Source organism: Chroicocephalus ridibundus, chromosome 1, assembly GCF_963924245.1.
Source record: "Chroicocephalus ridibundus chromosome 1, bChrRid1.1, whole genome shotgun sequence".
Classification (NCBI taxonomy): Eukaryota; Metazoa; Chordata; class Aves; order Charadriiformes; family Laridae; genus Chroicocephalus; species Chroicocephalus ridibundus.
In genome coordinates, this window is record NC_086284.1 from 151,168,231 (window position 1) to 151,196,036 (window position 27,806).

At 43.5% G+C, this 27,806-nt stretch overlaps 1 protein-coding gene across 3 annotated transcripts in view; it reads right to left on the reverse strand.

The window, feature by feature from the left end:
* The window catches only part of PTPRO (protein tyrosine phosphatase receptor type O), a 156,508-nt gene extending 138,146 nt beyond the window's left edge, over positions 1 to 18,362 (reverse strand). For all 3 annotated transcript variants that reach the window (XM_063358812.1, XM_063358805.1, XM_063358797.1), the window contains exon 1: positions 17,882 to 18,362. In XM_063358812.1, coding sequence (XP_063214882.1) covers positions 17,882 to 18,076 — 195 coding nt within the window. In that variant the 5' untranslated portion in view covers positions 18,077 to 18,362. The remainder of the gene's footprint in view (positions 1 to 17,881) is intronic.
* Between the last annotated feature and the right edge of the window lie 9,444 nt (positions 18,363 to 27,806).

The window sequence follows — 27,806 nt, forward strand, 5'->3', positions numbered from 1 at the left end:
AAATTTCCTTCTTAGCAACATGCTGGTTCCAGGTGTGCTCCTGCTCAAATACTGCTTGGTTTTGCTCTTATTTCTTAAAGTGAAGAAACATGAGATGGTTTGTGCAGAGCCAACAGCCTGCCGTCAAGCAGAGGAAAGAGGAACTGCTCCTCGTTTCTCCGTTCTCCTCCCAGCCACCTGCTCCCACCCCTTGCACTGCCTGCTCGACCACTTGGCCTGAACGCTGAACTTGCTAATCCTCCACAAAACCACCCCAGCTGAAGCGGTGAGTAGGGCTGGTTCCAAAAAATGGTCCGATGAGTAGCAGAGGTGGTGCAAGAGAGGGACCAGTGGCTTTGCACAAGCCAGGGCCGGAGCCAAAAAGGAATGAAACCTCCTGGCACCAGCAAACTGCTAGGATGAAGCAATGTGAGCCAGCTGAACCTAAGATCTGATACCGCCGTAATAAGTGCTGCCACTAAACACAAAGTAATGTCACCGCAGACGTTATACTTTGGAAAAAGCTTTCTCTCTCTCCTCATTCCATAGCCAGGTCTTGCAGTCTGTACTCAAGTTGGCCCTGACTTCAGGCTGTTTTGCAGAGCTCAATGCGATCATTGAAGAGTGCAAGTTCTCCAGCCCCAGTTCAGCCAGGTAGTTAAGGACATCCCCAGGCCTCAGGCATCCAAGCTGTTCTGGCCCTCACACATTCAGAAACTGAGGAAGATTTGTAAAGTCCTGTAAAGGCACTAGGACAAAATTTCCAGAAGGAAAAAGAGGAAATATCTATAAAGCCACGTGACTCTTGGCATGGCCGCCTGAGGCTTGCTCATTCGACCCTACCATTTTGTTCCTGCTTCACCTCTGCAGCTCAGACCCTCTCTACTGCTACATAACCCATGTGCCACCCAACACTCTTCCAAAGCCACCAGTGCGGTGGCACCACCTGCTCACGGACCCCACACACCACTGAAGCCACAGAGAGGTCGTGCCATTAGTGGGACACCTCTCAAAGGGACTCTGCAGCTCACAGCTGGTGTTCAACTCCTTTTATACTACAACCTGCACCTAACCACCAGCACTGTGTCTACAGATTGGGGGCCTCCAATGAAACCCTTTGAAAATATCCTGCACAAAACATGCTTTTGTGCTTTGAGTTCATTACTTGCTTTCAGAATTTGTTGGAATGACTGGTTTTCTAGCAAAATTATAAGAACTTAAAACAGCAATATTCAAAAGCAAGCTCATATACCTTCCAGAGAAAGCATTACAGTTTGCTAATCATGTGACCTATTAAATACCAATACGTTGTGTGGAAGCACCACTGTTGTTAATAACTGTGGGTTTAAAACTTAAGGAGGGACTTGGTATAAATCACATAGCCATAGCAATAGCCCTGGAAAATCTATTTTATGGGTCATCAACCTGTCCTGGCATAGAGGAGGACCAATTTATCTACCAGAAAGCTTGAAGTATGATTAATGGAAGGAATATACGTAATTCACACAGACAAAAATGCCCAAACAAACTTGCATTAAATGCTTTCCAAGAAAAGCTGAAGAGGCGCAGGCATAAAAATCAATTTTAAGCTCTTCACAAAGGGTTTGGAGCCCCCTTTCTTCTAAGATTACAATACAATATTCTTAAGACAACCAACCATGTATTCCCAAGGGAGAAAAAATTTTTAGTTTGGGAAAAAAATAATTGATCTATTTATATTTTACAGTAGCGTATCTATATCAAGGGTCAGTTATGTGTTGATTCTGTGCTGGTATCCCAGGGCCAGCTGGTATGTTGGTTGGTATATGGCCAACTAGTGGTGGTATGTTGCCCAAAGTGGTTGTCGAGATATATGCTTAGAGATACGCAAAATAGATAGATATAACAGACAGTATCAAAACAGGTACTGTGCCTGCCCAGAGTCCTGGGCAAACATCTCTAGGTGGCCCTGCTTGAGCTGGACCAGATGACCTCCAGAGGTCCCTTCCGACCTCAACCGTCTTGTGATTCTGTGAACTGCAACTAGGACAAGGTTAAGAAATCCTGGCACAGTTACAGCCAGCTGAGCTGAAAGTCACAGGGACTGATGTTGATTTTAGTTACATTTGGTAAAATTCAGCGCAATACCATTGCTTTAGATGAAGTTCATTTGAATTCACGGTGTAGGTGACTAAGCACAGTAATTGGCCCTTTTTTTCCCTGAGAAATATGATCTCTATTTGAATAGCAGCTATTTTCACTAAAATAGTCTTTTGATGTAATCATAATCTTTTTGTGCCTGTTTAGCATTCCACTGGAAGTTAACTATTGAGCTGAGCTAAATGGCTGCTAATGGTGTGTGCAAAGAAGCCTTTTCTTTGACTGCTATAAAACACAATCTAGAATGTTTACTGGTGAACATAGAAGTGAAAAGCAAAATACTTCAGAAATGAGGTTACATGGTTTAGGTGAGGAGGATGTGTCAGAGGCTAGGTGTCAGCCGAAGGGACTTTAACAGGGTTAAGTGCGGGTGGAGAAGAAATCCCGGCTGACCAGCACAGGAGATGACAGGTGAAACAGAAGGGGAAGAAGTGGGCTGGAGAGGAAAGAGGCCAAGAAAACAATAGCAAGGGGACAAACACTAGAAAGGATACATGTGAGACGTGGGCTAGTACTTTATTCTTGGAAAAATACAGATCTCAGACAATTGCAACTATTTGCAAATACCTGCAAACGGTTGTTAAAGTTGCTAAATTTTCCTTGACTGACCGTCCCTGCCTCCATTTTTCTTTTCTTTAAAGAGGGCTGAAAGCTTAGGGTTGAAATGTTCTTTCTGGAGAATCGAAATATTTGCTGGGAAGCTTCTTAGGCTTCTCTGTCATAGCAAGAAGTACAAAATAATTTTTTGTGGTCAATCCAAATGATTATTTTGCCTCTCAAACCTTCAGAATACCCAACCTCCACAATATCTTTTGCACAACATTAATAAATAAAACATCCACATGCTCTGTCTATTACTGTAAAAAAAAATAATAATCATCTAGTATTTAATTCATGAGGGAAAGGAAGAGAGGAAGAGATTCTTTGTCTTTGTACTTTCCTAGGAATTTCTTCCAACTCTCCAGCAAGATGCTGCCTGCGAGCTGCTCCTCCTCTCCCCTGCAAGTACTGAGCCTAGTTTCACAAACTGAAAACCAGATTAGCCTGCAGCTTATCCACGGATAAGTTCCCCACCAGCATTTTAGGTACCAGTCAGCACTCTGTTATGACGATGTGATAATGTGAAGTGTAACGTAAGCCCATCAGAAAACATCTGAGCTGAGGTACCATAGCAATCCCTCTGTGGCTTGTACCAGTTGTGTGTCAGAGAGGGATGCACTAGCACAGTTCAGTTGCACTGTGGAGGACTTAGTATCTGGCTTCCTCCCTTTCAGGACACAAATGACCTCAGAGGGAAAGGATCAGCTGAAAGCATGGTGTTGCCGCCTTCTCTCCAGCCAGCAAAGCTGCCTTTCTCTTACAACAGGAAGACACAGCATCCTTCTCCAGCACAGAGCTGCAGGGATGGAGGAACACCATTAGCAAGGCAAGGTTAGCAAGCCTGGCTGAGCACCTGCCTCCGCGACCCATGGCACAACTCACAGCCAGGCAAGGCTGGGATGTAAGAGCAGCTGGATTCCCCCCAGCACCTGGGCAGGTCCCAGCCACCACCATCCCACGCCCCGCCACAAAGCCACCCTTGTGCTGCAGCCAACATCAGCGGGCAACTCCTGACATATACCAGGGGAGCTGCAAAGCCAGGTGAGTTATTCTGTCCTCTCTTCTCCTCCTACCTGAACTGTTACAACAGGGACAGGACAGGGACACCTGTCGGGTCCTGCAAGAACTGCTTCTGGTCTCCCAGTGAGACCAGGATGGCTGAAGGGTTGGGGGAACGGCTCAGGCCCCAGTATGCCACTGTCATCCTCTGTTTCCACAGTCCTCATGCTACAGGCTACCAAAATCCTTTGACCGCTCCAAACCTCTACAAGCAGTAGAAAACAGCATCCACAGAGACTCCCTCCATCACTGCCACAAAACTGATTTTTTTATTATTATTATTATGAAAATACATTTTTGTTTAATCCCTCACAGTCAGAATAGCGACATTTAAATTTATGAGTTAGTGCTGGTCAAGGGACGCAAATATTCAGGGTGTATCTTTATCTTGCCTCTCACCAGAAACGATTTATAGTTTGATCTGACTGGCTACTTTGACATAGCTCCTTTAACCGTAACATCTTTCCATTCCTGCAGTAGCAGAGATTTAGCATTTCGGGATGAGTACATATGTTGGATAAGAACATAATCCCCAGCTCTGGGCACAGGAGTTCACGGTAAGAGGATGGCACTGCATACAAATTGAAAGCACCGAGACACAGAAGAGAAAAATACACTAAACCCTAATATGCATATTGTGAAGGCCTTCTGGCATCAGAAGAACTCATCAGTTATTTAATTTGACATCTTTAGAAACAGAGGGACAAAAAAAAAAAAAAAGAGAAAGAGAGAAAAAAAATGGATATGATGGATAAATGGATACTTGCAGAGAAAGAATACTCCCATATGCAAAGAGGGAAAGAGATAAATGAGACTAGAGCATTTCAGCAGAGAAAAATTCCAGAGCTCCCATTTTACGGCCATTTCTGACAGCACAATGGTGGATTTATCAGGGGGCAGAAAGGGAAATTCCCCTTCCCCTCTATTAGCCTTTTTAACGTTGCACGTGCATTCCTGGGTGCAGGATGCAGACACATCCCTGCCATCCATCTGCTTCCCTTCATTCAGATGCGGGCTCATCTCCTCGTGCAAAAAGACTTCTTGTTATCGTTGCAAAAAATTCACAGTGGGCACCAGTCATCTGTCACATAGTACTGTATGAATAAAGGATAGCATTTCTGGACAAAAACATAAAGGATCAATCCCAGACATCATCTGACACCACTAGACTTTGAACTTGTAAAAGACACAAAGAAACAACACGCTGTGGAAAACCAGAGCCTATCTGAAACTCCTGCACCCACACGACATGCAACTGTCGGCCCATCCCCGTTTTAATAATCTATAAGCCTTCCAAATTATTAATATCACCTGAAATTGTGCGTTTAAATTGCACGGCAGGCAAGGGGCCCTGTGGCAGAGCCGTTTCAGTCTGCAGCCCCCTTCCCACGTGCCCTGCTGGGCTCAGCAGCGTGGGAAGCAGACCCCAAGGCCTCCCCCCTCACATCACCCTCCCTGCGCAGTGGGCGCCCGAGAGTTTGAAGAGAGCTGAGATTAGAGAACCGAACTTTCTGAACCCACAGTCTGAGCACAGCCGATCCGCCCTAAGCCATGCATGACACCTCAAAAAAATCCCTTCTATCCGTTTCTTTTATGCCAAATATAAAGAGGTGCAGAGGTTTTTCCTTTTATTCTATAAACTCGGCTCGTTGTGTGTAAGCTCTGTTCTCCAGGATATCTTCACACCCTCTGCTGACACCTTTCACTTCACTAGCGGTAAGCACATTCCGCAGAATAGTTTTTCTTTCTTCCTAAAATAAATGAAATCTGGCATTGTAGGGTCTTCAGGGAAAAAACCATCATTTTGCTTCTCTAGCAGATGACATTATGAGATTTTTTTTTTTTGAACTGTAAAATATGCTTTTGTGTTATTTATCGGAAGATCTGACTTCTTAAACTGTAAGTGGAAGGCTTTCTTATGGTGAAATTGTTTGGAAATCAGGATTTGTGGAACAGAGCTGGAAGAAGTAAGGGCCATAGAACAACAACCATCTTAGCAACTTTTTAAATTTGGCGAAGGTTTTCTTGTGGGTTTTTTTGTTTGGTTTGGGGTGGCGTATTTTTTATTATTCTGTATCCTGTAGTTTGAAAAAGGAAATCTGTATTCTAGCATGGTCAAGTAAACATCTGAGAGTAGGAGCTAACATAATTTCAAGGCAAAAATCTGTGAAAAAACTAATGAATCCCCAAATTCATCCTCCCCTCCAATATTATAAATCTTTAGCAATAAAATGCCAGTATGGTGCGGAATCAAGCAGCAGAAGCTGTAATCACAGCCCAAAGTAACTGCTCCTTTGGAGCTCATTAAGTGTATCGAGCCCCTGTAATCTTCTATTGATTTTCGGAGCAGTGGTTCAGGTATCAATACAAAAAAGCACGAGGGAAATTTCCAGAAAGGATTTCACGTATTCCCGTGAGCTACGCGTTTTTTCACCTTGATTTTTACAAGTTTCTCTAACTGGATGTAGCAATGACGGATTCCTCTGCGCCAGCACTAAGCCAACCAGGGCAGAGGCCAGCCCTGCCCCATCAGCCTTTAATTCACGTTGCTCCCAAGTACCCCAGCGGTGAAGCTTTAATGGTTTCCTGCCCGCTTAAGACCTAGGCTTGTAAAATATATGAAGACACGGTTCTGCTCCCAGAAGCGTAAGTCAGAAGACGGGGGTGGGGAGGAAAAAAAAAAAAAAAAAAAAAAGAAATCTCAATCAAAAAGCCTTCTTGAGAAACGTGAACCTGTGAAATGAATGTGCAGCGATGGCAGATACCTGCCTGACTCTGCAGAAAGTTTAAGTGATAATTAAGGCACATTCTAACAATGGCAGCTCTAAGAATTTTATCCTTGATGTTATATTTAAAGCTCAAGCTCCAAGAAGCTGGTGAATGCAAGAAAAACAGCAGACTTCAGCAAAAAGCTTGTGACTGTAACCCAGAGTTCTAAATTCTACAAAGAAAGATAACCTAAAATTATTTTTTTTTAAATGAATTTAGGGGAAAAAACACAACACCAAACCAGTCAGGTTAATAAGACAGTTTCATGTCTGTTTGAGTCCCAATTCATGATTTTTAAAAAGGTTAAATTGACTGTTATTCCTTTCCTGCAGGGCCCTCAGAGGTAGGCCAGAGAGATGGTGGACTCTCCATCCTCACAGATACTGAAAACTCACAGAGACGCGGCCCTGAGCCCCCAACCTACTTGGCCCTGCTTTGAGCCGAGGCTCAGACCAGATGGTCTCCAGGCGTCCCTTCCAGCCTAAATTACTCTGTGACACTAAACAGTTACACACTTTCCTGTATCCTCAGATGCGCGCAGAGTCTCTGCTTTACACTACAGCGTTTGCCATTTTGTTGACAACCAGGGGACAATTCTGAATCTCCAGCTTTCTCCACTGGCCTGTTGCAGTCTCTTTCCCCCCTCTTTCCCCACGTGCCACAATTGTGCGGTGTGCCCTGTACACCCTCCCAGCTGTGTGGTGGAGCAAAGAGTATCATCACTGCTGTCAGCCTAAAGCCAGCTAGAAGGACAAATGAGAAAATACCCATGATAGTCCAAAAACCGGGCAGCAAAACATCAAGCTGTCCTGTGATATCCAACCAGACCGCATCCAGCTTATCACACAGTTGTGACTTTCGCCTCCCCGTTTTTGAGGAGAACCATTCCCTGCTTTTGACTTGCAGCCTTTTCGCTGCATCTACAGGCAGTCCAGCGGGGCAGCCCTTGGCTTTCCTCGCTCTAGAGAAGATAGCTTGCTGTGAGCCCAGTTCTGCTGTGCTGTTGAACCTCAACTCAAAAAGTTATTGCACTGGGAACAGGAAAATCTGACCCTTTCTTTCTAAGCACCATATGAGACCCATACACCTTACAGGACAGCAGACAGGCAGAGATGGAAAACTACTAGCTTAGAGAACCAAATCTTATTATTCTGACCATTTCAATGGCAAGATTGATTCTTCCAGTTAAAAGTAATGCTAATTCAGGTATCCACTAGCTTTCATACGCTTTAATCATAAAACTAGAGCTCATCATAAGGGCAACAAATCCCAACCTCCAGAAAAATGAAAGAAAAAAAAAATTTGAGATAAAAATAAAAATACCCCGATCAGCAGGTCAGTTGCCCTTACAGTACATATTGACAAAGAACAGTTGATCCTACACAACCATTGCAAGATACCATTACTAAAAGCCAATCCCCAAACAGGCCACGTCTTTATTAAAGGTCAGCTACGGAAAGAAAAGGGAGGTAGAAATAACTGTGTATGTAACTGGAAGAGAAGAAGCCTGCAAGATATGCTCTGGCACATTCCAAAATGCTTCTGCTTCTTTTCCCTTTTATCTCCTAACCTCATAATGTTCACAAACATATTTTAATTGTGTATGAAATAATGTCACCTGCAACTATTCCAGTCATGCCAGTCCTTCTGGCTCTGCTCCAAGACGAATGCTCATTCACCATATAACAGACATTTCAGAATTTGTTTTCTCCACCTGGACACTTACTGATATCCCGACTTGCTGCTATCCATCACCTGGCGTAGTAATGCCTACCAGGAAAAATGGGTACCTGAAAGCTGGGCTATTATGCCACCGCATAAAAACTCCTCTGTCCCAGCATCAAGCATGACATCTGCCATAGCCAAATGGCCTCCGGCATGTTGCTTTGCAAAAAGGCTCCTGCAAAGTTCAGGTCATTGATGACAAAACTACTCAAAGGAAAAGCTAAATATCTTCTGTAGTCAAGGACTGTAGTCAAAGGACCAAAACCCACCTTTTTTTTTTTTTTTTTTTTTTTTTGCTTGCTGCTATTGTTAGCTTCTTTTGACCATTCACCCCTCTAATTCTCAAGTTTTAACCCAACCATGTCCACGCAGAAACAGACAGAGCTCAGTTAATCTCCACGATGGCTCTGTATGTACATCTAAGAATGCATCCAGTTTTCTCTCCTCCATAGAAGGAATTCAGATGATTTGACCCCACCATGAGTTCCTCCAAGCAAGAGCAGCTCTGTTACTCAGTATGTAACTTGGACTCGCTGCCAGCTTTTAATTTGGCTGTGCATTTGCCCCTTTAGAGAAAAATTATTTTCCAGACACCTATCTTAAATTACTTTTCAAACTCTGGTTCCTTTCTGCATTTCAGATAAGCATGTGAATGTATTTTGAACTGGTGTTTCCATTTGTTTGATCTGATACGGAAGTCTACCGTTCTGTTAACTGGAAGCGTGTAAGTGAAAGCGGCTGGGAAATAACGGCTCTATTTAGATTGCACCTGAGCAGAGCAGGATAAGAGTTTATGTTCTGAAATTCGAAGGCCCCAGATCGTCATTGGGTTTTGGTATCACTTTTGACTCAGCTAGCCTATTAAAGGGACAGGGACCGGCTGTACTGTTCAGGTCCGTATACGAGTGTGTATCTGGTATTGATGCAGAATTTGGTTCCCATCCATCCAGGTACCTGTGTTAATGCTGCCATGCCAGAAAAAGTGGCTGTAGGCTGAAACATACATAAATCCGAACTCTTATTTAAACAGTTCCTGAATTATGCAGAGGAAGAGAAAGAGGAGACTGATGGTTCTGCCTGGAGAAAACCACCCTATTTTTTGACAAGTCCTAGTTACAGAACTTAAGTTTCCTGCAAAGAAGCTTCTCTTGTAAGAACAGAAGCATTCAAGTGTGCTCCTATTACACGAGCTCCAGCAGTGGATTACAACACACCAATTCTTGACAATACAGCTACTCCCTAAGCAAGAAGGTTGCTCAAAATTTATCTGATGGGGAGTTTCTTTAAGCTAACAGAATCTCAGATTCCAAAAAATCAGAACCATCCTGTGGTCTCTGGTTTGCGCTACTGACACTGCAGCGAGCCCAAGGTCACCGGCACATCAGGGTTGGCTCTGTGCTGCACGTCAAACTTCACAGCATCACCCGGCTGAGATCGCAGGTCTCTTCCCGCTACAGCTTGATTCAAAGCCCATTTAAAGCAACATAAAGACATCCATTGACTTCGTTTGGACTTTGGACCCGTTCCCAGAAGCACAGTAGACTCTCTGATAGCTCCCAGCAACCTAAGAATTAGAGGCAACCCGTCAGTTCTGGTTCCAGCTAACAGAGGTCGATGTTGCACATAAACAACAGGTGAGATGACAAAATTATTATCCGTGTTCGTGGAGTGCCTCCGTTTCAGTCAAATGCCGATGACATCGTATGGTATCACCGTTCTGGAGCTCTCATGTTTTCCCAAAATGCTGCCGAGGAAACCCAACGGGGTTTCAGAGCCTATGGAGTCTTGAGTTAATTTTCGAAAAAAAAAGATATAAAAATAAAAAAGCATTTTTGGTTTAACACATTATTTGGTAACCCCCTGAGAAGTAATTTTATACCAGATATCGTTTTAAAATACGCTTAAGCATTCACTGCGTGTTCATTTATCTTTCAGAAAATGTCGTAATTTTTCTTGTTGTATTTAATAACTGCTAGTTAATGATGTAAAATCCCATCCCATCTGCTTATTCCTTCCCACAGCAAAATTAGAGGGCTTGATTCTACAGTTGTTACTCACAGAAGGAGAGGCATTGATTTAATGGACTTCCCTGAAAAGGGATTACAGTATAGGATCCTCTGATATTGATTTTGTGACATCATAATCTTTTCCTTAGAAGCAGACACTGATGACTCGAGATAATATCAGTGCAAGATTAGGCAGAGGCAGCCAAGTTAGAGAAAGAAAATTGTTAAAAAACAAACTTCCTAATTTACAGTAAGCAGGCTGCAATAACATATTAGCGATGTTCTCTGCTTTGAATAAAAGTTCTCTTAAAAAAAAGAAACACATATCTGAGTGATGTTTCTCTCTTTCATCTCTTGCCCTGCTTACAGTTACTTTCATGAAACTATTGTGAGCTAGAGCATTTTTTTGTAGGTTAATGGGTTCTCTTTGAAGGGATTAAAGTCACATTGATTATTAATTATTTTTTGATGTTTTAAACCGATGTAAATGTCCAGAAGCCCTGACGAGCAACATCCTGTAGAAATCAATACCGAATAAAAACAAAAGCAGCAAACAACAACAACAAAAAAACCCCCTCTGCTCAGCTCCTGGGGGGAGCAATTGTGATTTATTTCTTTTTAGAAGGTATACCACCCTTGGAGAATACCAGCAACTGGCATATATGATAATCATTTCTCATTTATCTAGAGCATCCTTATTTTGATGTGTCTATCTTTCAGACTTGAGGCAGAGTCTGCAGATACTTTGCATACAGAACAAAGCTAGGCACAGCAGTGATAAGCAAATAATAAATAAATTAATTTCATTGCTGTTGGAAAACGTTCATTTTTTTTCTTAAATCTGCCTTGCAGTACTTTGGGAAAACACTAATTAGCATTCTTTCTGTGGATTTTTTTTTCCTCCAATTCTCTCTACTGTTCTTCACCAAATTTTAATGGGGTGTTTTTTGGGTTTTTTTGGGGTTTTTTTTTTCCCCTCACTTGAGTTTAAAATTCCTTTGCTGTTTGTAAGCAGAATGAGAACTAGACCCTTCCTTCTCATTTGATAGGTCAATGAGAAGTAAAAGCTTTCCATGTTAAAATGACTTCCATACAAACAGTGAGGAAATGACCTGGAGAAGCTGTGGTGCAGATAACAGACACGTGCCAAAGAACGGACTACACAAAGGTAACAAGGCAATTGGGACAGTCCGTGGTCTGCTCTGGGGACTCCTCTCAGCCTTGAAGAAGAGCCCCTTCTTTTTTGATTCTAGGGATGTGTCAAGGAAATGATTGAAAGCTCTTAAATTTGAAGGAGTTGGTGATCTGATGGACAACTTAGTGGCTGGAACCTACTTCTCTTATCCCAAAGACTCGGCCTTTGCATTATATAGCCAGAAGTCAACATAACTAAATTGGGGACATATGGGTTTATAGCACACAAAGGAGCCACAGTTGTTCAAACCCTTCTGACATGACTGGAAGGCCCATGTCTCAACCTCCTAAAGAGGACTGAGGCCAAATCATTTCAAAATCACAGCTGTTAGATTGACAGTCAACATTATCTGTTTTCCCCTGAAGTACTTAAAAAGGAATTTAGGATTTTTACCCTCCAGTAGGTTCATATGTACCAAACAGCTACCTCGTGTTAAATCCCTGGCTGACATAGAATAGCACGGAGTTGTTGACTTATGTTACCTCCATTCGGCTCAATCCCTATGCTTAAATGTCCCACTTGAATTTTTCCATCCCCAACATTATGTTTTCTACCCGTTCACAGTGCCTGTCCCACACATTCTTTTCTCACATCCACGCTGCCATCTCAAGACCAGCATACTAAACGCTGAGTGTATTAATTCCCTTAAAAACATATCCCCTAATAGCTCTCCTCCTGTGTCACCAGCTTTCCCATCACCGATGCTTACTGTAAAGCATTTCTTCTCTAAATACATGCATAAAACAGAAGAGAAAATGCAAAGATAATCATAGCAATTTGAGCACAGCACACGCTACTTTTGCTCTGGTACAATGTGCTGTCTTTATGGTGAGCCAGACATGATGCACGTTGTTTTATTTCTGGAACGCCTTCATTTAAAAGCCACTGTAATTTCCTAGCATAAGAATGAAAGAGTTCCAGAAATGAAATGCATCATGTTGACTTACTGTAAAGGCAGCAGACTTCTTCCTTAAGAGTTGCTCCCTTCACTGGCTGTATTCATTCAAGAGTACACAGTGCTATGAAAAGCAAGGTAACCTTTCTCTTGCAAGCATCTCCCATTCCCTATTCATCTGTTACACACTGCGCACATGGCAGTTAGAATGTGTTGCCGCATTTCTTTCATAAAGATTTTTTCTCTTTTCAAATATACATTAGTGGAAACTTAATAAATAAAAAAAGTTATAATGGCTTTTGTGTGCAGAACATACTGAATAAGTCATTCCCAATTTTCTAAGTACAATCTTTCTGTGTAAAGATTTCAATTTGAAAACATTGTTAACATTTATCAAGGTTTGATTTTTTGTTCTTTACATTGCAACCAATTACATTTTGCTGCAAGAATTGAATCTTTAAAATCATGAGTAACAGAAGTGTAATCACTAATTTCCTAGGGGATAGGAGTGCTTAGGATGATAAAATTGATACATACTTCTCCAATGGAAAGGCAAACAATTCTAAAGAACACAAAACTTATATTAACTACGAGTCTTAAATTGCTTAGCAAAAGGTCCTATTTTGAAGCCTGTATTATTTTTGACACTTATCATCCTGACCCATAGGCTTAAGTAAAAAAAAAAAAAAAAAAAAAGAAAGAGTCTCTTCTCCAGATCTGAGACTGTCTAGTAAAATGAGTCTCAAGATAGATATAGACGAGCCTTTGTTCAGTTTAACATTTATTCTGAAGTTCTGTAAGGTCATTTCATGATCTGCCTGGATTGCTCTGATTGCAGAGATTAGTGGGTTTCTCAAGTTCAGTCAGCACAATGTCTGTGAGCCCTTTAACGATTGCCACGAGATCACCACAGGTAAGTCTTTATTCAGCATCATCCCTGTCTTAACCTGAATAAGGGATCACCTTGAGTGCAGCTTCTGACTGAGATGATGCAACCTAAAAATTGCCTTATTGACCTTTTGCATTTTGAGTCCGGGGCTCATACCTCCTGATGAGGTACCTCATACCTCATCTCATACCTCCAGAGATGAAAGATCTTTTCTCAATGGTCCACTACCATTTCACCATAATGAAATCAGAAGTTTGCCCAGGAGTAATAGCAGACCCTTATTCCACTGGCACAGAGGGTTTTGCAAACGCCTACTACGAGGTCTGTAAACATGAGGTGGCATCCAAGCATCCCCTTCATTAGCTTTGCCCTCTAGAATCACCCTAGCCTAGAAATAATCCATGAAAATAATGCAATGAGAAAGAATGTGACTTGTAGAAGGTTTAAGATAAGGACGGCCATCTGTAAGAAAGTTTTTTAAAAAGAAGAAAGTGGGTGCTTTGGCTGGAAGGATAGTCTCAGACTAATGGTAGGCAGCAAGGTTCAGACTGTTATAACTCAGTAGCTCCTTTGAGTCTGTTGCATCATGAGGAAATCTTACATTAGCTTTGCAAACAAAAATGAACTGCTAAGATATGGGGAGTTTATTTTGATACTGGCAGGACACAGTCATTGGGGTGGGGGGAGACAACCACAAACTTGTTTTCTCAGTAAGGGCTTCAGTCAGCATCTCTTAGAGAAGAGATGCTGAAAGGACTCCGTCCCAAAACTCTCACTGAATGTCCATTACTTTTCCATCCAGGAGGAAACAGTGGCGAAACACTGAGGCTCCCAGCTGTGAAATCAGCCTCTCTTAAAAAGCTTTCTCCCACCGAATGAGGCAGAGTCCTGACAATATGTTTTTCGCTTCAGGTTATTAACATTAGATGCAGATATTCTTGGAAATTACACCATTAGAAACACATGTTCTTTGTTGGGTAAGGTTGTGCTGAGTAAAGTCCTACAGAACCCAAAAGTCTTTGAATGCCTTGGTCAAGGTAAACCTGAATTTAGACTTTACTATGACACCAAACTTTATAAATTGATGTAGTAGTGAACAAAAGTCTACGCTGCTAGACATGAAGAGTTGCCCTTGCTATGAAAAAGACAGAGTATTGCTGCTTTATCTACAGAGCATCCAAGACATATACAAATACCTCAGTATCCTGGAAATAAGAGATGCACTTTTTATTTGTAGACAATTTTCCTGAAGAGTGACGTCCTTTCTATTCAGTCTATACATGGAACTTCTGTGACAACCAGTATTCTCATTGTTTGGTCAGACCCTCTTGGAGGTGTAACAGGTTATAGATGATGTCCCAGCACCAGGTATGGCATGTTTAAGATGCTTTTGTCCCCTACTGAAGCTCTACCTTGTTCCACACAAATAATACAGCAAGGAAACGTAAGAACAGCCAGGCGCGAGTTACTAACAAGGGACATCTGACAAATCAGTCACATAATCCAAGGCAGAACTTCCAACTGGGCGAAGCTCAGTGTAGACACGACTAAGGGAAGGTTGCTGGATTACAGTTAGAAAAGATGGAAAAGATAACATCAGTCACTGGAATCGGGGAACCTGTCTACTTCATCCTGTTCTTTACTTAGCTGAAGCACAGCTTTTCCTTTCAGCTGTGCTCAGCCATGCCTTCGCCACACCAAAATGAGACAATTACAAAGCAAGCTACCAAGGACTATGCATTCCAGCCATTCAGAGACTGAAACGCCGGAGAACACAGACCCATTGCAAAATGGCAATATATTAAGAGATTCTTGCAGCAGAACGCTTGGAAGCTTTTCTCTGAAGCAAGACGCAACCCCGTTCCTCTCCAAAGTACTGTAAATCCATAATAATATCTAAGCTCACACACAGTGCCTCTCCTGCTAGTTTCTAAACTATCCATGAAGTAAGAAAACCACTGAGAAAAGAGAATGGTAAAGGTCCAAGATCCCATTGCTGCATGTCCAAGGAAGATTTTGGTACTGCCTTGGGGCCCAGAAAGCATTCACATTGCACTGAGAAATAAGAAACTAAGTATTACTTGCCCATAGGCAACAATATCAGGCACGTAATCATGCAGCGGGCAATAACCCGGTTTGATCTCCTTTTGTCACTGACCATATCAGCAACCTCAGACAACGTCAGGAGCTGGAACAAGTTGTCACTATTGCTTTAAACAATGAAATACGACAACTGGAAAGGAAGAGAAAATTTGCTTTGAGCAGTTTCATCACTGTGCAAAGTCTGCTGATGATTTTACAAATTGACAGATGGGCATCAAGGCCACATGAAGCAGATACAGCTTAGCAAGTGACATTTGGGCTGCTAATGCTGAACCAGCAAGCACAGAGATATTGGTTTTGCCCGTCTTCAGATTCATCAGTTCAATGCTTTCTCAATGAGATTAACTTGCAGGTGAAACATCAATTTAATAACTTGAGGCTGGATAATTTTAATATAGCTTCAACAAGTTGGCAGAACTAGACAGCACAAAACCAGGGAAATGCCTAGGGTTTTTTTTCAATTATTTGTCACTGAAAAAAAATATGTACACATTAAAGAAAACTCAGTGAATTTCAGGCTCAGGAAAACGTCCCTGTTCCAGTGAACTGAAACAAGCGCTGCTCTTGCTTCCCCAACTTCTTTCCCAAAACCACATTTACTTTGAGCATCCTTTGAAGTCTCAGTTCTCTTCTCATTATAGTGTCTGATAATAACGGACAAGATAACTAATTACAGTAGACATGCTCTCCAGCCAAAGTCATAATCCAGTCACACATGGCGTTAACTGATGCGCCTCTACCGTGAGCTACAGCTTTACTTTCTCTTAGACTACAAAATTCTGCTAATGCTCATCAGCTGCTTTGTCATAGCAGTCCTGGGTTTGTCTGAGTTTTATCTGGGTCTAAAGTGGTGGTTACTTTACAACAGAATGAAAACCTGAGGCTTTGGCTACCTTCAAACCTTTACCAAATTTTTTTTGAGATTTATTATTAATTTTACAAGTACAGTAGTTCAACAATTTAAACTATCTATTTCCTGTCTTGCTTTACCACAGTAATTTTTGTCACACTACTGCTGGTAAACACACCACCAAAACACATTGATTTTATTTTTTTAGAAGTCAGGATTCAGAGTAATATGAACTCTGTGATTGTGGGATAAAACAGCTACTTAAAACTATATACACTTCTATATCAGGGAACAAACTAGAACAGAAATTAGCTGCAGTCCCTCAGCTTTCTGATGGGCCATAGCATCCAGTCTGACTTTCTTAAGAATAAAATAAATATTTTTTTTAATATTCGCCAAATTCCAAGGAACAAGATTTTGCCTGTGTATTAGCATTTTATCTTGCCTGAATGTATGTTTCAGCAGTTATGAAAATGAGACAGCTGACAGTTGACTACTATATGTGAACAGATGCTGTGAAAGCTTCCCTTTAAATAGTTCTGTCAATGCAATGTCAATTTTAGAAGTGACACCACTGCTGTTCCAGGACATGATCCTGCAAACTCTTCCTCACACAGGGAGTCCTGCTGATTTCCATAGAACATTTACATTTATAAGGCTCTTAAAGGTCAGGCCCTTAGTTGCGGAGCTCTCCTTAACGGTGACTGACAAATATACAATAAAGTTTTCAGTAGTGCTGAGCACTGTACTTTAGGGCAATGACATTTTATAGTCAGTGGTATTCGCCCAGGCGGTACATACATTTTCTTTCAGAAGTTACATGAAGCATATTAAATACGCTTGAGAAACCATTAAAGGAGGGAAAGCGTAAAGATAAAAAAAAAAAAATGTCGTGTGAAACCGAGCTTTGCAGTATTAAGCCGAAGTTTGAAAAATTAATCTGCCAAGAAGACAGGCTGAGCCTCAACACAGCACGGTACTGAGCAGAAAAGCAGCATTAAATTCTGCCGCGATAAAACGGACACGATACACACACACCCCGCTTTGTTGGCTCCATTTTCATAAAGGAGGGGGGACGGGAAATGGATGGAAGATACGAGCCGTTTAACGAGGAAACGCGTCGCGGCGGGGTGTGTTTCCCCGGAGCCCCCGCCGCAGCCGGGCGGCGGCCGGGGCGGGCGATGCTGAAGGACAGCGCGGCGCTCCCCGCCGGGCCATACACCCCCAAAACGCTCCGTTACCCCCTCTCTCAGCACCCCCGCTGGGAACGGGAGAACTTCGCAGGACGGGAGGAAGCGCCGCCGCAGCTCCCCCGGGTTGCCGGCACTTTCGGTGGGGGGATGCGGGAGAGCATCTCGCAGCGGGGCGCGGCGGAGCGGCCACCGCCGCACCCCCAGACCACCTTCTCTCCGCGCCCCCCCACCCCCACCCCCCGCCCTTCCCAAATCCACATGCAGATCCTGGGCGGCCGCCCGCGGGAGCACAAAGCGGGGAGAGCCGGGGCTGAGCCCCAGCCCCCGCCGCCCCGCGGGGGGGAGGCGGAGCGGGCGCAGCCACCTGCCCGCTCCCGGGCGCCGCGGTCCTGCCGGGAAGGCACACAAAGGCGGCGCGGAGGGGGCTCGGTGCCCAGGGGAGGTGGGGACCCGCACCCCTCCCCTTCCTCGGCACTTACCTTTAGCAACACAAAGAGCCAGAGGAGACAGGAGCGGGCCCCCGGGGCCCCCCGCCGGCGGCGGACGGGCATCGGGGGGGGCGGCGGCCGCGGCCCGCGGGGGCGAGCGGGCAGGGGGGGCTGCTGGTCCTCTGCCCCTCGCCTCCCTCCGCTTGGCTCCAAGCCGTGCCCGGCAATGGCGAATTGCGGCAGCATCAGGCGGCCGGCGGCGGCGGCGCCGACCTCCCCGCCGAGCGGCGCATCCTGCCGCCCCCCGCCCTTTTATTTGGGGTTTGCGGCGGGGGGGGAGGAGGAGGAGGAGAAGCAGCAGGAGGAGGAGGAGGAGGAAGGGGAGGCGGCGGCGGCGGGTGTCTCCCCTCCCAGGAGTTTGGGCGATCGCGCCGCTCGCTGCACGGCGAGGGATGGGGAGAGCCGTCTCCTCGGCGGGAGCGTCCCCGGAGAAAGGCGAGGGCTCGGAGGGAGCCGGTAGCCGCCGCCCTCGCTCCCCCCGCACCGCCCTACACCCCTCCCCCCCCACCACCAGCATCTCCTCGCCGCGGGCAAGGCAAGCGAGGCGGCAGGCAAAAACACATCTTCCCCCCTCCCCGTTCCCCGCAACATGCAGAACATTCCCTCCCCAATGTCATTTTTCCTGCCGCCCTCCCCCGCCGCGATCAGTGGACAGAAATGCCGCGAACACCTGGGGGTGCCCGGCTGGCGGAGTAGAGAAAGAAAGGGGCCAGACCCTGCCCTGGGCAAGCCCAAGCCGGTAAGGGGCTTTAGGGCTCCTGCGGGACGGGGCTGCTCCTCGGTTGCGGGTCTGCTGGAGCTAAAGCTCCCGCGGCTGTAGCCGGTACCCAGGTACCGGCAGCAGACAGTAAGGAAGTTTGGAAGATTTCCTTACGGCCCTTCTCAGGAGGCAGAAAAACAGCCTGCAAGAGGTGGAGAAGAATTCATCCTGTCCCGCGAAGATAATCAGGCCCAGCGATTAGAGGGGCACCTGGAAAAACCTGAGGTCACATCCCCTGTTGTGTCTCCCCCTCCTCCTCCCCCCCCTCCGCTCTGCAATCGTGCAAGTTGATCAGGGTCATCTCCAAACTTCAGGATAGGCAAGCTATTCATCTTTTCAAGAGTCTTGCTTAAGATGGTGTCCCCAAGGAAAAGAGGAGGGAGGGAAACAGACACAAAACAAAACCCAGACCACCTGTGCCCTGCCCCCTCCCATTCTCCCACTGATAAAAATAGTCTTGCCAAACCAAGAAGACTACGTCAGAATCTGGTTTGTCACCGACCACTCTCTCACTCCCACCAGTATAAATTAGGGTGCATCCTTGGTGCAGCTATTGGAGCTATAACCAATATCGATCCAAACAAAATAGGGTTGTAAGTGTAATAAGGCTGCGTCTGGGGCATTAAACTTTGGATCTAGGTATGGTTCCATTGCTTGTAGTAGTGGGCCACCACTTCGCTTTTCCTTAAAAAAATAAAGTAGTGGCTGATAGGAGATCCAGGGTTTGTTTTCAAATTTTCTAAGTCGTTTGGGCAAGATGAACTCTATTACTTTCCTGTGTGAATGTCCTTTGAACTGATCAATTACAAAGTTGTTTTCTAACAGTGTTACTAAATTAGACAATAATAAATCTGCATTTCAGGGCCTGGCCTGGCTTTTACATGGTGTATTTCTGATTTTCATATAATTTGGGCCTTCAGTCAACAAAAGCTTGATTTCAAAGTGGCCAAAGCCAGAGAGAGATGTGCTTATTTTGTGCTGAAATGGGCCCTTGAGCAGTGATTTGCCACACTTGATGGGGATTAATCCAAAAAATGAAGGAGAAATTCAGGTCCTGTGTAGATACTGGCTCACAGCCCAAATGTAGAGCTCCATAAGGCGAATGCTATTCATATCTTCATTTATAAGAAGCTGGGGATAGAAAAGACCTAGTCAATGCTAGCAGTGAAGGACACAGGCCTCTCTTGGGTACCCATCACTCTATTGGTGTTTGGAGCATTATCTGAAATTGGTATGCAAGGGGTTAACCGTAGCTACATTTCCTTCAGTACACAGGTTTAGGATGAAGCGAGAGGTTATCTGAATTTCTCTAGGAAATTAAGCTTGTCATCAGTACTTGGGAGATGTGGATTGAATTTTAGGCTAGGAACTTGTTTGCTAAGTAAATTTAATTGTAATAGTCAATGATTTTTGGCATTAAGATTGTACTTTATGCAGTCTTTCATCTCCAATATTCCATTCATTTACAATATTTAGATGTTAAAATGATGATGGCATGAACAAGACTAAAGACACCTAAAAAGCAAAAAAAAAAATTGAATATAAAATTCTAGTAGCATTTTAGCCTCAGAACAACACTATCCGAGTCAGAGTTAAAGTGAACAAAAAAGTGAGAAGCATTTCAGGAATGAAACCTTCAGTAAAGGACTAAGATATTAAAACATTCTGGTCTGGCTGTTGCAGCAATGAAACATGCAGCCAAGAACGACCCATGAAAGAATGGCATCCTTTCTGAATTATAGGGATCTAGTGTTACTCAACCTTTTCAAGAAGTGGCAGTGCTTTGGAAGATTCCAATCTGCCAGTAGAACCGAATCCTTCAGAAAATGATAATTAAGTCTTTTTTTTTTAATAATAATAATAATAATAATAATTTTAAAAAGGTGTTTTCTAGCAACTATTCAGGACTGTGTTAGACACAGGCAGTAGAAGGTTCCTGCCAAGGAAAGCCTACACCCAAATTGCAAAAGAAGGTATAATGTGAGCAAAGCTAATGAGCAAAGATTGGCATACTGGAGAGGCTGGCTCCAGGTGTTTTCAACGGAAGAAACCTGGAAAGCCATACAAAGCATTTCTTAAGAATGCAAGAAGGTAGGATGCAAAGGAGGAGCAAAAGAAATTTCTTTTTTTTCTGAATGGGAGGTGTGAAAAGGAAAATACAGACCGGAGGGGAGGAAAAAGAAAAAAAAAAAAAAAAAGAACTATGAAAGCAAGGGCAACCTTATTTGTTCCTAGCATCTAAACAATAAAAACAGCGAGTCTATTAATAAACCAGCAAAGCTTTAAAAATAACAAGACAATGAATTATCTTCCATTTACTCATGGAAAAAGAAACAGGGCAATTTGTAAGCGTTAGCAAGTGGTCAGTTGATGAAAGATACTGATACAAGGGTAGTCCAGAAGCTCCAGAAGTCCTTCAAGCCCCTATCCAACAGTCAAAGGTACGCTGACAGCCAAAAGGCTTCCTAAGGACTCTGTAATGCACCACGCTCCAGGAGGAGAGGAAGTATTCAGCAGCACACCTCACAAATTAATCTGGAATTTGGTTGGCTTGAATGAAAAACATGCAAACATTTGAGAAAAATTTAAAAAACGAAAATCAGAAAAAACGAGTGCTCAACCAGGGAGCCCATCCTGGAGTCAAACATGGCTTTTTTCCGAATCAGATACTGTGGTTTTGGTTATTTGACCCAAAACATCACACACACACACACACCCCGCCCCTTCCCATTCCAGAAATCTGAAAAACCTCTTCTTGGCACAGTACAAGCTGAAATATATTCCCAGTTACTAAGGCGGCCCTACAGCAAGGACTAAGCGAAAGCCCTGACCTTTGCATTTGTGTAGCTCCTGCAACACAAAGCAGGTAACCGAGTCCTTCACTCCACCAGCACATTCCCTTGACTCACATAAGACTGATGCTTGTGAATCCCCACCATCTTTTCCCAGAATTTACCGAAGGTCACATGTGGGATTATGGCATGGATATATGGCCCGAGCATGTGGCATTATGAGCATTTCTCATTTTTCCTCAGGAATTTGTTGTAAGCGTATACTTGGAAGGCGTCCTAATTTTGCTTAGGCTATGATGTACGCTCTGCTGCAATGGCATCAGAGCAGGTTTAAGGGACTTTGGTTCTCCCTAAATCCACCTGGCAGAATTACGGTGAAGCGGAGAATTTGGAGCAGAAGGACCTGACAGCAAAATGCATAACAGGGTATTATGATACAGATGAAATTCCCAGAGTCCTGTCTCTGCTCACTAGATTTACTGTAAAATCTGGGGATGAATTATTTTGTGATGTGCAGTATGCAGGAACACGATAAAGATATTTCAAGGTATTATAGGACACACATCCCTAGAAGACAAAAATCGTTAAAAAGAAAATCCTCTTGCATTTTAAGAGCACCACCTACAAGCAGGACTCCACATCAAACAGCCTTTGTCAAGAGCTTCTCAGGTAGCTCACCAACCGCTTGAAGGCTGTGCTAGTGACAACACCTTCACTTTAATGACCTGATGAATGAAAGCAATTGTGGTTGCTTGTAATCGGTGATTTAATGAAGTAACACCCTAACCCAACCAGCATTTATTACCATATAACACCCTACATTATTAGGGGAAAATAAAAAATTAAGATGTTTTGTGGTTTCAAACACTTGTAAGAGTGTTCCTGCTTGTAACTTACATGGACTTAATCCCAGGCTTACAGTAAATTCTCCCCTTGCCCCTGAAAACCCCGAAGCAACATGCAGACGCATCTCTCAAGTGTGGCTGGCCTAGAGGGAAAAAGCTGTAAATTACCATTTATTCTTAGCTGCAGTATAAGCCCAGATTTATATGAAGCTTTACAGGCCTCAGCAAGTCTGGATAAATATGGCATGAAATGAGGTTTATAGAAAAAAAAAAAAGACACCCAAAAAAACCTCAACCACATAACTCTGGAAGCAGAAGAAGTCCTAGTCCATGAAGTTTTTGAAGCACAGCTGTTTTTCGGTGACAAATGTTTTTACGAAAATAGTGTGGATCCTTCTTAAATATATTCTCACCTAAAGTCTGTTCATTTCAATGACAGGAATGGATAAAACAATAACAAAAACAAGTGCAAAGGGTGGCTTGAATAATGTGCACAGGTTGCCACTTATGCGTTCAAGTGCAAATTTATTTTAGCTTTCTGTTTGATAAGTACAGGCCCTGTGACTTTTAAAAGTATGTCCCACTGTCCTCCTAACAAACAAGTTGACAGGTTTTGGGTTTGTTTTGTTTTTTTTTTAAGATTTGTCTTTTCATAACTAGGATGATTGACACACTTCAGATGTACAATCTGTCCAGCTTCCAGGTGCTTATTAGTCTTTCAAGGCAAGAGAAGCGGTGAACTGTGCCACAAAAGGTCATTTCCCTTGAAAAAACAAGTCAGAAATCTGTCTTTAGCATTGAATGCCTTCCTCATAAATAAGTCTATGAAAGATTTTGTCTGATATTTTTTTAACACTGTGCAGTGTTCACTGAAATAATGTATGGAGAGGCAATGGGTTGGCTTTGGGGTTGGTTTTGTTGGGTTTTCTTTGTTGTTGGTTGGTTGTGGGTGGTTTTCTTTTTTTCCAGAATGCAAGCAGTAAACATACTGATAAAGGCCTATGAGATTATTTAACATTTAAACAGTATATGCAACTTTTCTTTATCTGTCCTAGGGTATTTGGATGCTACAGGACACTTGAGAAACACAGCAAGTTCTGTGAACGGAGCTTTACATCAAGAAAAATATTCATATGTGTTTGCCTTCCTTATGACCTATTAAATATTTGATCAGCCCTGCCTGTTATCAGGAACCATCTCTTTTATTCGTATAGCTCTCCATCAAGTCTCCGCAGATATAGTTGATTAAAAAAAAAAAAAAATGCCATGGTTTCTGATTGTGCTTATTTTGTATTGTAGCCTGGATGTTTCCTTCCAGATGCAAGCTGGCTTCTCCATTTTTGTTGAGGAGGGAGGTTGGGAATTTCTTACTGTCCTTAGCGCCTTCCCCAGCCATATAAGATGATGGGGGGGGGCGGAAAATAAAATCAAGCGATCTTTTCTGCTTAAGATGGCTACATCTTTCTAGGGGTAATCCTCAGTAATTCAAATTTACTTTACATTGCAGAACCATCTAGATCCTCCATCCCCGCAAAAAAAAAAAAAAAAGAAAGGAAAAACATCCAGAAGAAAGACTGGGTTCCAGCTCGCCCTAGTCAGCCACCGACTTTAGTACCTTTCACCTCTAAAACGTACTGACTTCCTCTGACCCTCGGAGGCTCTATTGATTCACAGAAATCTGAGTCATACTTACAGGAAACACTTCTCTCCCCAGAAATTTACAATAGCAGCTCCAATTTTGCACAGATAACATCTTTCTTTTCCTTCCCTGGCATCTACGCTAAAAATCTTTTTCTCCGTCTTTGTGGTACGGGGTAACCATATCCCAGTACAAATGTGCATGCCTTAAATCGGTGTCTTTTCACTCACATTTCCCAAACGGCCTCGATGAGCAGCCTTTTTGCATTAGTGATATTTCTTTCCTACGCAAAGGTTGCAATATTAGCTTCAGTGTACTACTTCCCAACCACAGATATTGAAGACATTTTTCAAAGGAAGAACAGCTGTCCCCCCAGCTTTTCAGGCGAGGGAAATATATAGCTCATATGCTCTACAGTGTCAGAAGGCTGTGAACCAAGAAGGCCTTGGTGAGGCCGCATCTGGAGTTCTGAGTCCAGTTCTGGGCTCCCTGCTTCAAGAGGGACAGGGAACTGCTGGAGAGGGTGCAGCAAAGGGCTACCAAGATGATTAGGGGACTGGAGCACCTCCCTTATGAAGAAAGGCTGAGGGATTTGGGTCTCTTCAGTCTGGAAAAAAGACATCTGAGGGGAGATCTTATCAACGCTTACAAATACTTAAAGGGTAGCTGTCAGGAGGATGGGACCAGGCTCTTTTCAGTGGTGCCCGGTGACAGGACAAGGGGTAACGGGCACAAACTTGAACATAGGAAGTTCCACCTAAACATGAGGAGGAACTTCTTTACTTTAAGGGTGGCAGGGCACTGGAACAGGCTGCCCAGAGAGGTGGTGGAGTCTCCATCTCTGGAGACATTCAAAACCCGCCTGGACACGTTCCTGTGCAACCTGCTGTAGGTGACCCTGCTGTGGCAGGGGGGTTGGACCAGATGATCCCCAGAGGTCCCTTCCAACCCCTACCATTCTGTGATTCTGTGAACAGAAGCACTTCAGAGTCTAATTTTGCCTTGAAACCAAAGAAAAAGCAAGCCTTGTGAGGTCTGCAGTCAGATTTGTTATCTCTCCTCAGCAGAAGTTACCCATGGATAGTCAGCAGCACAAAATTCAAATTAATACAAATGAACTATTTCATGCATTGGGCTGCAGTTCTTTGTTTTTTTACCAGCTTCCTGCCTGTATTCCCACAGCAGCAGCAGCATCCATGCTGTGGCCCTTCTACTTAGAGTACCTGCGGGTGAGGGTAAGCAGCCCTGACCCAGCTTGGTGGGATACTGCTTCCAGTCCTGGCCACCATCCCACCACGCTTTTCCTCATCCCTTCGCAGTGAGACGCTCTGCCTGAAGAAAGGACTCAGCATCTTCCCTCCACTTTGTGAAAACCCCAGCCAATCAATCAGGCAACAACACGCGACTAAAGCAATCGGTCACACCGTTTGATTAATCATGCCAATTACCGCATACTCAGAGTAAACAATTTCAAAAGCAAGCCAGTGTGGAAAATACGCCCGCAGCTACATAAGAATGGGTCAAATTGCTTGAAATCATAAATATATTCATAAAAAACCCATTTCATTCACAAACAATTTACTTCCTAGGGGGTGACTTTCATTCAGAGAAAAGAGAAAAGACAAGATTCAGCAAATATTGGCACCGTCAGGTGTTCTAATTTCAGCTGCAGAAATCACTGAGGAAAGCGGGTTAGCAGGATTTAAAGACAATTTTACTTATTATATGCAAATAGGAAGAAAATCTGTATATTTATCACGTAAGGCAATGACGTCTTCTTTTTAAATTCAGACTTTAACATTTCAAGATCTCAGGGGTCAGGAGAAGCGTCAAACACAAAGGATGCAGCATTTTTCTTTTTTTCATCTTTGACTTTCTGTACACTACATGTGGGCTCATTTCAGAGAATTTGGGAAAAATGTCCAACAGTAAGAAGGATAACAAAAGCTTTTTCAAATATGTAAGTGTTAGAACATCTCTACAGAATTTCCCTTCCATTTTTCAGACCCTCTACGTGCCTACTTGCAAAGTCTCAATTAAAAATAGTCTGCTTTCCTTTTTCTTGATCATCTCTCAAGAAGCACATTGGGTCTTTCCAGTTTACATAAATTAGCACATTAATATGTCAAATATATCAATTATGAACTTAAAACACTCTCAGGCTAATGGGATTTGCATTATTGACTTCATCAGACATAGGATACTTCACTTATTTTTTGGAAAGTAATTTAACAGAGATTGATACGATGAATCAGCAAACTGTTTTTTCTAACACAACTTTCACCTCTAGGCATACTCCTTCACAACTCAAATAGCGTGTTTTCATACCCACCTCTTTCTAAGACCACGGTTTGTTGCGTCTACCCTGACATCTTCAACAACCCCTTAAATCAGGAGAAAGCTAGCAGACCTGAGCAGGTCAGGCAGGTAGCCATCCTGTCTGAGTGAATTAGGAGAAGCAGAACCCTTAGTTGCTGCCTTCAGCTGAAATCAGCGCCAACGCCTCTTTCTCCAACAAAGCAGCTGAAGTCTCAGATGGGATGACCATGAGTCTCCTGAGCACATCTGCAACCTTCTTGACCCTTGGGCCAGCAGTGCCTGCCTGTAGGGTGTTCGCTCTCCACCCGGCCCCACCAGGAGGATGCAAAGCTGCATACACCACCGGCTGTTGAGACACCAAGGGGATGACTCCACAGGTGACAATTCTGCCTGGGCTGTTAGTTGCTTCACCATGGCCAAAACCAATATGTGTTTTCAATCAACCTATTTGACTGATGCTGGAGGAGGGCAGATGATGAGAGGCCATTGCAGTGACATTGGCCTGGGTCAGATGGGAACAGCTGAGGAAGAAACCAAGTGCCTGTCCTCTCCACATTAAGCACACCCCTGCTGGTGTCCCTACCCAGTCGCAGTGATAGCACACTAAAAGCTACGCCCACCCAATGCTCGAGGTCGGATAATGTGTATGAGGACACATATTGCCCAAATCGAGTGCAGATATCAACCTAGTAAACTAGGGGGTTTTATTCAGTTATGGAGTTCCTATGCCCAAAAAGGAAATCATCTGATGTTCTGAGTTCACTACAAGGCAGAAAGGATTTTATAAGGAAGAGAAGCCAAAGTTTGAGCTGACAAAGGCTAACTAACATACATACTAACATTCTGCCCTGCCCCACATCATCCTTACAAGGTAGCGTTGAAGTCTACTGAAGTAGCGTGGGGAACGCTTGTGCTTCAGAGGCATTTCAGAGCCTGTCTGACAGTAGACTGTCAGTCTCCAATGGGGGTGACGAGAAAAAAAAAAAAGAAAAAAAATAAAATCTATCACTGCTAGCACTCTGCAGAAGAGTATCTGCATTAACTTAGCCAAGGTTATCAAATCCATGACAAATACGGGGTTCACTTTCTTATGCTTCCAGACAACCCACAAATCTCCGAGTGCCAAACTAACTAAATTGCTATGAAATTAGAGTCATACAAAACTACATGCAACAATGAAACCCAGAACAATCTTCATTTCCATGGCATTTTTGTCATAATTAAAAATATTCACAGAGCTTTACAAAGCATGAAATTACCTCGACATTTCCATATCAGAGAGTAGAACCTTGGCATCAGCTCGGGGTAAAACTCTGGAGCCCCGGGAGGCTGCACATTACACATCAAACAAGCATCTACAGAGCAGTTCAAGTACACGCCGGACGCCTTGTAAAACCAGAGGCAGCTACGAAATAGCTGGAGCGGTCCGATGCTTTCGGACAAGACAGCTCTGACATTTTCTGTCAGCTGAGGAAATCCGCACAAAGCGGGAGGTAGATCAATAGCGTAGCAAACATCAAAATGACATTATGGGGACTTTGACAGAGGTAATGTGTGTACA